Source organism: Rhinoderma darwinii, unplaced genomic scaffold (assembly GCF_050947455.1).
Source record: "Rhinoderma darwinii isolate aRhiDar2 unplaced genomic scaffold, aRhiDar2.hap1 Scaffold_514, whole genome shotgun sequence".
Classification (NCBI taxonomy): domain Eukaryota; kingdom Metazoa; phylum Chordata; class Amphibia; order Anura; family Rhinodermatidae; genus Rhinoderma; species Rhinoderma darwinii.
This window is the reverse complement of record NW_027464062.1, coordinates 183,777-195,896: the sequence shown is the minus strand read 5'-3', so window position 1 is coordinate 195,896 and position 12,120 is coordinate 183,777. Positions and strand designations below refer to the sequence as shown.

At 40.6% G+C, this 12,120-nt stretch overlaps 1 protein-coding gene across 1 annotated transcript in view; it reads left to right on the top strand.

Annotated features, from left to right (window-relative positions):
• LOC142721110 (syntaxin-2-like) overlaps nt 1-11,375 on the top strand; it is a 36,125-nt gene extending 24,750 nt beyond the window's left edge. Inside the window, exons 5-6 of the mRNA XM_075848827.1 lie at nt 7,286-7,396; nt 11,298-11,375. Coding sequence (XP_075704942.1) covers nt 7,286-7,396; nt 11,298-11,375 — 189 coding nt within the window. The remainder of the gene's footprint in view (nt 1-7,285; nt 7,397-11,297) is intronic.
• The last annotated feature ends 745 nt before the right edge of the window (nt 11,376-12,120 follow it).

The window sequence follows — 12,120 nt, the reverse complement described above, 5'->3', positions numbered from 1 at the left end:
TCCTGAAGGCGGTGGTATATCCTGACCCGCTTTCGCAGAGTTTATAAAGCTTTACGCCATATTTTGCCCTTTTGGAAGGTAGATATTGGCGAAAGCTAAGTCTGCCATGGAAGTTGAGGAGGGATTCGTCCACAATTACATTCTGCTCAGGGGTGTAGAGTTGCAGAAATAAATTATTCAGGGAATTTATTAGCGGTCTTATTTTGAACAACCGATCCCGGTTTGCATCGGTACTTGGGGGGGCCTGTGCGTTGTCATTGAAGTGGAGGAACCTCATTATTGTCTCATAACGAGACCTGGGCATTACTGCAGAATATACTGGGGTGGCTTGGGCGGGTCTTGTTGACCAGTAAGACCTAATGGAGGGCTTTTGTGACAATACCCATATTTAGGGTGAGCCCCAATTTTTTTTTTCATTCCAGCAAATTGGTGGGCGTCCAATCTCTGGCATGGGTGGATGAAGGTTTCTGCCTTATATATTGAGTGGCATATAAATTTGTTTCGTGGACAATCTGATTTAGGATGTCGTCCGTTATAAATAAATGGAAGTAATCCATTTGGACAAAATTTGTATTGTCCACGGTTATGCCAGGAGTGGCCGTAAATCCGTGGATTCTAGGCCCAAAAGATGGGGCAGGTGCCCATACAAGAGCCTGGACTGAAGGGACCAGGCTGTCCTGTGCTACAGCGCTACTTGGCCCTGCGCTTTCAAGTTCTGCAGTTTCAACTGCATCAGGGACAACGTCCCCTGAAGATGAACCTGAAGTGACGCTGTCATCGTCACTGCCCAAAACAAGTTCCATCTCGGACGCCATCTCTGATGCGGTCTCCGACTCAGACCACAGCATGGCGTATGCCTCCTCGGCGCTAAACAACTTCCTCGCCATAACGTAACTAACACTAACGAAACAAATTGTTTTTTTTTTTTATATAAAACACACAAACTAACTGCTATATATATCTACACTACCGCTAACAAAAAAATAAACCGCTATTGCTATGTATATTATATATATGTGGATATATATATAATTATATACTCCCTACCTGCCTATTCTAATAGAATAAAAGAAAGAAAGGTAGATAGAAAAAAAGATAGATGGATAGATAGATTGTATAGATAGATAGAAATCTATCTATACAGAGAATGTTTTATGAGTGTAACTGTATTTTTTTGTAACTGTAACTGTAATCTTCTGGCAGCAATTCTCTCGAGTCTCTTCTTCTTCTCCTCAAACTGAAACAATGTTTGAGAAGAAGAAAAGAGGCAGGAGATTTGCTGCCAGAAAAGTCAAAATAAAACAAATGTGGTCGCTGTGATAGGTTTTCACAGCGACCACATGTTCAGGGACCATCAGATTGGTCCCTGATACTCTGCCCAGAGCTGTTGATAACAGCGTGGGCACAGGGCTGTGTGCATGCGATCGCGTGCACACTGTTTTATACGCAGAAATGGATGTGATCGCTGTGATTGGTTGTCACAGCGATCAAAGATTGGCCCCTGACATTCTGCCCAGTGCCCATGGCTGTTAGCAACAGCCAGGGCATAGAGCTGTGTGCACGCGATCGCACGTGCACAGTCTCTGAAGTGCCGCCGTAATTAGTCTATACGGCAAACTTCAGAGACCCTGACCGCTGCCCGTATAAATACAGCCAGCGGTCGGGAACCTGTTAATAACGCTAGCGTTTTTAGATTTGGTTTTTCATAGTTAAAATTCACAGAAAATTATTTGTGATAAGGAGGCCTTATGCTGACTTAGTAAAAAAAAGTCATATCATTGCCCTGTTTGTCCACATTTCTTTAACCCCTTCAGGACACAGCCTGTTTTGCCTTCAGGACACAGCCGATTTTTTTCAAATCTGACGTGTTACTTTTTGTAGTAATAACTCTGGAATGCTTTTACCTATCCAAGCGTTTGAGATTGTTTTCTCGTGACGTGTTGTACTTTGTTAGTAAATTTGGTATTTATTTCTGAAAAACACCAAAATTTAGAGCATTTTAAATTTGCATTTTTCTAAATTTAACCTTCACACGCTGCGCCGCAACTACGTCCTGCAGAGGGGTTGCTTCCCGCATCAGGACGTACAGTTGCGGAGTAGTTCCCGGCGCACACTGCCTAAACGAACAGTGTCCGGGAACCGGGAGGTCAGCTGTCGCCGACAGCTGAAGCTCCAGTCTTGCCGGTCAGCGGACCATCGCCGCTGATTTCGGCAATTAACCCCATAAATGCGGCAACAGATTGCCTTCGCCGCATTTAAGGGGTTTGAAGCACATCAGCAGCCCCCACGAAGTGATTGTGGGGGCTGCCAATGCTTGTCGTGGCAATCGGAGGCCAGACAATGTCCTCCGGGTTGCCATGTACGGAAGCCTCAGAGGAGCAGCCTCCGCCGGTCCTCCGAGGCTTCCTGTCAGTGTGACTGTCAGGTCACAATGGCAGTTAGAACACATTGCACTACATGTGTAGTGTAATGTACTCTAGCAGCGATCAAAGCTGCAAGTCTAAATGTCCCCTAGTGGGATAAGTGAAAAAAAGTAATAAAAATGTTTTTAAAAAAAAGTGTAAAAATAAGTTATAAGTTATATAAACAAAAAATGCTTTTTTTCCTATAAGATTTTCATTATAGGAAAAAAAATTAACACACATTTGGTATTGCCGCGTTCGTAACGACCCAAACTATAATACTATAATGTTGTTTTTCCCGCACAATGAACACCCCAACAAAAAATGAATAAAAAACTACACCAGAATCGCTATTTTTTTGGTCACCACCCCTCCCAAAATAGAGAATAAAAAGTGATCAAAAAGTCGTATGTACCTGAATATACTACCGATAAAAACTACAACCCGTCCCACAAAAAAAAGCCCTTACACAGCTTTTTTGACTAAAAAAATAAAAAAGTTACGGCTCTCCGAATATGGTGACACAGAAAATAAATTATTTTTATAAAAAAAAGTGATTTTGTTGTGCAAACGCTGCAAAACATAAAAAAACCTATATACATTTGGTATCGCCGTAATCGTACCGACCCGCAAAATAAAGTAAAACTGTCATTTATAGCACACGGTGAACGCTGCAAAAAATAAACTAAAAAACATTGCCAGAATTGATGGTTTTTGGTCACCCGGCTTGCAAAAAAATTGAATAAAAAGTGATAAAAAAAAATTGCATGTACCCCAAAATGGTACCAATGAAAACTATGGATTGTCCCGCAACAAATAAGCCCTCACACGGCTCCAGTGGAGAAAAAATAAAAAAAGTTCTGACTCTCAGAATATGGCGATGCAAAATGTGCAGTGTGTTCCAAAATCTGATAAGATCGGGGCCATTTATCAGTGCGACACCGGCCACACATCTATGAATTATTATTTATTTACCGCATTATTATACCCTCTTATGTACTCCGCTCATATTTCATATGCCCCCACATTATAAACTGAAATACCAGCAAAACCCCAAACAGAACTACTACCAAGCAAAATCTGAACTCCAAAAGCAAAATGGCGCTCCCTCCCTTCTGAGTCCTGCAGCGTGCCCAAACAGCAGTTTGCGCCCACATATATGGCATTGCCATACCCGAGAGAACCCGCTTAACGTTTTGAGTTATTTGTCTTCAGTGGCACAAACTGGGCACGACATTATGCACTAAAATGGCATACCAGTGGAAAATTGCAATATTTACACCATCCGCTGTGCATTAACCCCTTTGCGCACTAAGACTTAATAGCACGTCATGGTGCGGGGGTTGATGTATGGAGCGGGCTCACGTGCTGAGCCCGCTCCATACGCTGCAGGTGTCAGCTGTGTATTACAGCTGACACCCAGGACTAACGGACAGTTACTGTGATCGTGCGGTTACAGAAGCCAGTAAAAATAACAATATACTGCAATACATTAGTATTGCTGTATATTGTACCAGCGATCCAATGATCGCTGGTTCAAGTCCCCTAAGGGAACTAATAAAATGTGTAGAAGAATTAAACTTCTTAGTAGTGAGAGGGCAAAATAAGGGCACTTATAATCTGGTGACAGAGCCTCTTTAAAGTTAATAAAAGTAATGTAAAAAAAAATAAACAAAACTGGTATCGCTACGTCCGTAAAAGGCTGAACTATTACAATATACCATTATTTAACTCGCACGGCGAACACCGTAAAAAACGTAAATAACTTAAACCGCCAAAATCGCTGTTTTTTTGTCACCTTAGCTCTCAAAAAAAATACAACTTTTGGATCTTTTTTTATGTACCAAAAAATGGTACCAATAAAAACGACGGCTCGTCCCGCAAAAAATAAGACCTCCAACCGCTCAATCAACCGAAAAATAAAAAAGTTACGTCTCTCGGAATGTGGTGAAACAAAACCATTTAGATTTTTCTTTGTAAAAGTAGTATAATATAAAAAAAACTATAGAAATTTGGTATCACCGTAATTGTATTGAGCCGCAGAATAAAGTAAACTTTTTGTTCCGCACGGTGAAAGCTGTAAAAACGAAAACCCCAAAAAATAGAATCAGATTTTTTTCCTATGTCAGCCCGCAAATAAATTTTTTTCAGTTTCCCAGTACATTTTATGGCACTTTAAATGGTGTCAATAGAAACTACAACTCCTTCCGCAAGAAATAAGCCCTCAGACCGCTCTATTGACTGAAAAAGAAAAAAGTTATGGCTCTTGGAAGGCGGGGCGTGAAAAACGAAAATAAGAAAGCAAAAAATGGATCATGAAAGGGTTAATTCATTTCTAATGAAAAACCTGTATTAATTTTTTTTTCTCCTTTCTCCGTTGTGAAAATGAGAGAATTCAAAATTTTTAATGGGAAAAAAATTGTGATATTCATTTTCGCGGCCTAATTCTAATAAAGTCTGCAAAAGACCCGTAGGGTCTAAATGCTCACTATACCCCTAGAAAAATTCCTTGAGGGGAAACCCTTTAGGCGTTTCACAGGAATTAAAGTAGAGGTGAAATTTACAAATTATTTTCTTTTTGCCGAAATTCATTTCTAATAAAAAAAATTGTAACAACGAAGGTTTTACCAGAAAAATGCAACTCCATATTTTATTGCCCAGATTCTGCAGTTTTTAGAAATATCCCACATGTGGCCCTAGTGCGCTAATGGACTGAGGCATCGGCCTCGGAAGCAAAGCAGCACCTAGTGGATTTTGGGCCTCCTTTTTTTTTTAGAGTATATTTTTTAGTATATATGGTTTGAAGAGGTCTTGTGGTGCCAAAACAGTGGAAACACCCCAAAAGTTACCCCATTTTGGAAACTACACCTCTCAAGAAATTTATCTAAGGTATAGTTAGCACTTTGACTGCACAAGTTTTTTGTTAAATATATTGGAATTCGTCTGTAAAAATGAAAATCTACTTTTTTTTTTTCTGAAAAAAACATAGAAATTTTTACATGGAATAAAGGAAAATAAGAACCACAACATTTGTAAAGCATTTTCTCCTGATTACGGAAATACCCTATATGTGGTAATAAACTGCTGATTAGACCCATGGCAGCGCTCAGAAGGGAAGGAGCGCCATTTGGATTTTGGAGCACGGATTTTGCTGGAATGGTTTTCGGTGCCATGTCATGTTTGCAATGCCCTTGAGGGAACAAAACAGTGGAAATCCCCCAAAAGTTACCCGATTTTGGAAACTACACCCTTCAAGGAATTTTTCACACTACTAATAAGTTTAATTCTTCTACGCATTTTATTAGTCCCCTTAGGGGACTTGATCCAGTGATCATTGGATCGCTGGTACAATATACTGCAATACTAATGTATTGCAGTGTATTGTCATTTTTACAGGCTTCTGTACCCGCATGATCGCAGTTCCTGTCTGTTAGTCCCGGGTGTCAGCTGTAATACACACGCACGTGAGCCCGCTCCATACATCAACCCCCGCTCCATGACGTGCTATTTTTATTTTATTTTTTTTATTTTAAATTTATTTATTTATTTTTATTTTTATTTTTGCAAGTCGGGTGACCAAAAACAAGCAATTCTGACAAAGTTTTTTTTAGTTTTTGATTTTTTTGCGGCGTTCACCGTGTGCTATGAATGACAATTTTACTTTTATTTTGCGGGTCGGTGCGATTACGGCGATACCATATGTAGATAGTTTTATGTTTTGCAGCGTTTGTGCAATCAATCACTTTTTCATAAAAATAATTTATTTTCTGTGTCACCATATTCTGAGAGCCATAACTTTTTAATTTTTTTAGTCAAAGCGGTGTAAGGGCTTGTTTTTTGCGGGACGGGTTGTAGTTTTTATCGGTACTATTTTTGGGTACATGCGACTTTTTCATCACTTTTTATTTATTTTGGGAGGGTTGGTAACCGAAAAATAGCGAATAGTTTTTTGTTTTTTTTTGGGGTGTTCATTTTTCGGGAAAAATAACATTATAGCTTTGTAGTTGGTGATACCAGATGTGTACTTTGTTTAACGTGTTCATTTTTTTCCTCTAAATGAAAGTCTTATAGGAAAAAATTCATTTTTGGTTTATATAACTTATCTTTTATTTTTACACTTTTTTTTTTTTTTTTTAAAACCTTTTTATTACCTTTTTTTTTCACTTATCCCACTAGGGGACATTTAGACTTGCAGCTTTGATCGCTGCTAGAGTACATTACACTACACAGGTAGTGCAATGTGTTCTAACTGCCATTGTGACCTGACAGTCACACTGACAGGAAGCCTCGGAGGACCGGCGGAGGCTGCTCCTCTGAGGCTTCCGTACATGGCAACCCGGAGGTCATTGTCTGGCCTCCGATTGCCACGACAAGCATCGGCAGCCCCCACAATTACTTTGTGGTGGCTGATGATGTGCTTCAAACCCCTTAAATGCGGCGAAGGCAATCTGTCGCCGCATTTATGGGGTTAATTGCCGAAATCAGCGGCGATGGTCCGCTGACCGGCAAGACTGGAATGTCTGCTGTCCGGGACAGCTGACCTCCTGGTTCCCGGACACTGTCCGTTAAGACGGTGTGCGGCGCAGCGTGTGAAGAGGTTAAATAAATTTTAGTTTCAGGTTGTAAGATTAGAAAAAAAATTATTCCCACCCCCCTTCCCCAGAAACGGTACCATTGTGAATAGGGCCAGACTGTAATAGCAAACACAACCTATGAGCAAGAGTGGCACTTTTTCTGGGGGAAATAAATAAAACAGCTTTTTTTTCTTATGCTCTTCTTCTTCTTTTTTTTTTTTTTTTTTTTTTTTTTTTATTGAATACTTTGTCATATTGGTTTGACATTTTATTAATCTCTTTAAATTTGGACATTGACTCTTGTCATAGGGTGAAATGATTAACAATATCGAGAAGATTGTTGAAAATGCTACTGATTACATTGAACATGCCAAAGAAGAAACCAAGAAGGCTACAAAATATCAAAGCAAATCACGCAGGGTAAGCGTTCTAAAAAATATTGCATAGAACATTGCACTTTTGTTAAAATCAGTGCAGCCAAACAGTGGAAATTTTATCCATTTCAAGCAGTCAGATTCTAGATTTAATATTTGGTTTTTTTCTTTTTATGTGAAGATTAGAAATAAAAAAAGCATGCTTACATGTTAATAAAGAAATCTCCTGACTGGGCTGTTATAAACGTTATATTAATTCACTTTTTTATTTTTGGTTACAGAAAGGATGGATCGTTGCCATTTTAGTGTTCGTGGTGATTGGCACAATTGCCTTGATCATAGGTTTATCAGTTGGCCTTAAGTAAGCCTTTGGTTATCTTTTTTTAATTCGTCATCTGCCCATGAGGTAGTAAGTAACCCATATTTACTTTTTGTGTTCTCTTGTTATACCATCAACTTGGAAGTGGGTTTGTCAGTTTGCTGACTGCAATAGTATTATGGTTTACTTCGAGGGGTGTCCTTACTAAATTATGTAATCGAGTCAATTTAAAGTTTTTGTTTTTTTTTTGGTAAACCAGGTTGATTGTATAAAGAGTGAACATTATAGGTGCTGGGCACACTATGTAAATGTCAGCACTGCTTGTACACAGTGGGTTGGGACAAATAAGTGCACATCCTTCAGGTTAGAACTACATTTAAGGACCTTTTACATGGGCCAATTATCGGGATAACGAGCGTTCAGAGAACGCTCGTTCCCAATCATTGCTCCGTGTGAACAGGGCAACAATCAGCAGATAAACGAGCAAATGCTCGTTAATTGGCCGATCGTATAGTTTCTACAGCAGAAATTATTCTCGTTGGCAGCACATCTACCTGTGTAAACAGGGAGATGTACTGCCGACCTGATAGAAATGTATAGGGACGAGCGTAATAACGAGCGCTCGTCCCCATACATTATTGATAATAGTTTATTGTGAAAGGAGCAAACTAGCACCTATCAACAAGCTGTCTCGTTGATTGGCGCTCGTTGCTACGGCCGAAATGAGCCGGTGTAAAAGGAGTCTTTTTTTTTTTTTTTTTTTTTAAACACATACTTTACGATGTTACATTAGTTTGACACTGCAAATTCCCTCTTTGGTAATCTAACTTAACACATAAGGCCCTTTTTACATGCGAACGCTCGTTCCAGTTCATTGCCCTGTGTAAACAGGTCCGCTGCAAGAAATATCGTTGTCGGCACACATCTCCTGCCGATGTGATAGAAATGTATGAGGACGAGCGATCGTAGTAATGATCACTTGTCCCCAAACATAGCTCCTTGTGAACTAAGCAAATTTGTTTACATTGTCCATGACGGGCTGTGTAAGAGGAGCCTACAAGGACACTGATCGTAAGGTTTATCTGATCTCCTTTCGCTGTACAATTGAAAAAAATGTTCCCTGTTATCAGGCTTAAAGGGAATGTGTTGGCAGCAAAACATGTTTTTTTTTTTTTTAATTAAACAGTTCGTGTATAGGTGATTAAACATTGTTCTAATTTTTTTTTTTTTTTTCACGAGTCAGGAAATATTATAAATTGGATTCAATTTATAATATTTCCCAGCACTGGTCACTAGATGGAGCCATTCCCAAAATTGCAGCATTGCATGTGGTAAAGCAACCACATTGCTTTATGCTGCAAAATTGGGTAAAAAGCCCTCGCTCTAGTGAGCTCTCAGAATCCCCCCCTCCTTTATCCTGGCTAGTGCCGGGAGAAACGAGGGGTTTGAACGGTCTAACCTCCTACACTGTGTGTCGCCATTTTTTGAGCTAACACACAGTGTAGTAGGTTTACATACAGTAGTAAACACACACTGAAACACAAACATACATAGAAATAACTTACCTGCTCCAGTCGCCGCCGCTCCCTCCGGTCCATCCGCTCCGTCTGCTGCCGCTGCTCCATGTGCACAAGTCCGGAAGCCTCGACCGGAAGTAGTAATCTTACTGTCCGGCCACGACTTCCGGTCCACAGGAAAATGGCGCCGGACGGCGCGCATTTCAAATTGAACTGTGTGGGAGCGGCGCATGCGCCGTTCCCACACAGCGGCGTACACGAAAGTGGATGGAACGGGCCCCGTTCGCAGTCCCTATGGGACTGGAGCTGCCGTATTCCATGTCTGTATGTGTCGTTAATCGACACATACAGAAATGGAAAAAAAAATGGCAGCCCCCATAGGGAAGAAAAAGTGTAAAAATAAAAAAAAGTAACACACAAACACACAAATTAATCCAAACATTTTTAATAAAGCACTAACATCTTTAACATATTAAAAAAAAAATTGTGGTGACACTGTTCCTTTTAAAGTGGTTCGCTATAGGTTCCTGAATGACATTACAGGCAGGAAGTCTAGAACCGTGTTTGCTCCTGTGATCATGATTTTATCTTTAATATCTCTAGTCCTGAGAACCTCCAGAAACACTTGGGGTACGGACAGACACAGGGTAAACACTGCAGATAATTTCGGAAAATCCTTAGCGTTTTACAGTAGCATGTTGGATTTCGACATGCCCCATCCTTTGGTTTCGCAGTAGATAAGCTGGCAGTGGCTTATTCCTCTCTCCCTACTAAACTACATAGGCGTGCTCGGCCGATCATGCGTGTTTAATGGGAATAGGGAGGACATGCTGTCTTTGCCCAGCCTAAGAAAATATCATTACACTTTAGTAGACCTAGATTGCTAGACACAAATGCATCTATACACAAAGCTACTTGCCTATGTTACTGGTGAATGGTTCTATGAGTGCTATACTACTGGTGAAGGGTCCACGTGGCTACAAACTTACACCGTAAATCTGAGAATTATATCTTTTCACTGTCTGCTTTTCCATTTTCACGTTGTGCAAGGTAAAAATCTCCTATTAATGATCTGATTGCTCTTTTATGTAGCCAGCAAGCTGTGGTAAATTGAGGTTTTGTTGTGTGTATGTATGTGTATATATATATGTGTGTATGTGTATATATATATATATATATATATATATATATATACACACACGCACACCTGAAACCAACAACATAAAAAGGTAAATGCTTCCCACTTTCTAAAACCAGAAAGATTACTATTTAAAAACTTGCTGGCCTGTGAAGATGTGAAAGCAGTTTCTTCGAATCAGATAATGGGGCAGATTTATTAATACGGTCTAACTTTTTGCCGGCATAAACTTTCATAAATTTAGTGCATTTTTTGACTGTCTTGTCTAAGTATTGCATACCATATGATATATTTGCCGCATCTTGCTAGACACTTTGATGTCTTCTTTATACCACCTTTTAGTTGACTTAGTTGTTGGTAGTTTTTAGTGGCAACATTTTGGCACAGTTACATTTAAGGAGACCCCACCCTTTTCCTCACTAAGCCACACCCTTGTTTAGAGCTGGTTAAAAATTGTCCAAAACTGTTAATATGTGTTTGCCAGGGTGTATGCCAGAATTCTGGCTCAATTTTGAATAGTAAATCTGCCCCATGTCTTTACACTCTTGAGTTAGATTAAGGCTGTCCAACATTGAAAAAGCATCACGTTTTCATGTCTCCTCTGTTTTCCCCCCACCAGCCTCCTTGAATTCCCACCACTCTGCTTTTTTTCTTCCTGGTGCGATGATGTCTTTCAACCTCTGTGGTTCGCATTGTTGTTTCGTCCATAGTGATGTAATATTCCATGGTGCCATCCCGGTTATGTAATGTTGTAGAGTACAGGTCATCGCATTACAGTGTAAACATCAGAGTGGTGGGAAACCACTGAGGCCCACAGAAGTGGAACAAAAGAGAAGTTGAAGGGCGAGTATATTACAGTTTATTTTTCAATGGGGGGCAGCTATTGTTCGACAAGTTTAACCAACATTTTTTTCCATTTTCACTTTTGTGCTAATGTGTGTGTGTGTATATTCATTTTGTTTTTCCTTTCCAGAAAATTATCTTCATTATCATCTGTGTAGCCATCTTGCTGCTAATTCTTGTAATCATCCTGGCTACAACATTATCATAATGACTCCACCAAGAAAAGCATCTTCCATATCACCTCGTCGCTTCAGCTTTGACCAGAGCCCATATTTAGATACTTGGCTGCCTTAGTAATAAAACACCTGTAGTTTTCTTTGTATTTTCTATGCGGTATATAGGTATTCTCCACAAAACCGGAGTGGAGTACATGGCTGGAGACCGAAACAAATGTGAGCCTTTCATTATGAGAGAAATTGAATTCAGGGTGCAAAACCGGAACGTCCTCTGTATGGAAGCAGCGCAGGATATTCTCACCAGTTCACCTACTAAAGAAAGTTTTAGCTTAACCCCTTCCCGCCGGATCACGTATATATACGTCATTAAAATCGGTGGCTTACCGCATTTTCACGTAAATATACGTCATGGAGATGAAGCTGGCTCAGGAGCTGAGCCAGCGACATCACCACCGGGTGACAGCTGTATGTTACAGCTGGCACCCTAAGGTATCGGCCAGGACCGGAGCTAGCCTCCGATCGGACCGATTAACCCCTCACATGCTGCGTTCAATAGAGATCGCAGCATGTGAGGAGTTTATAGCCACCGGCACCCCAGCAACGTGATCGCTGGGTTGCCGGTGGCTGCAAAGGCGATCGGAGGGCTAATGCTTACCTCCCGATCAGCCTGTAACGGAATCCTCTTATGCCCCGTCGTCGGCGGGGCCCAGGAGGCTTCCGGTAACATCGGCAAGATGGCGCCGGCTCAGCTTCCGGCTCAGAAGCTGAGCCGGCGTC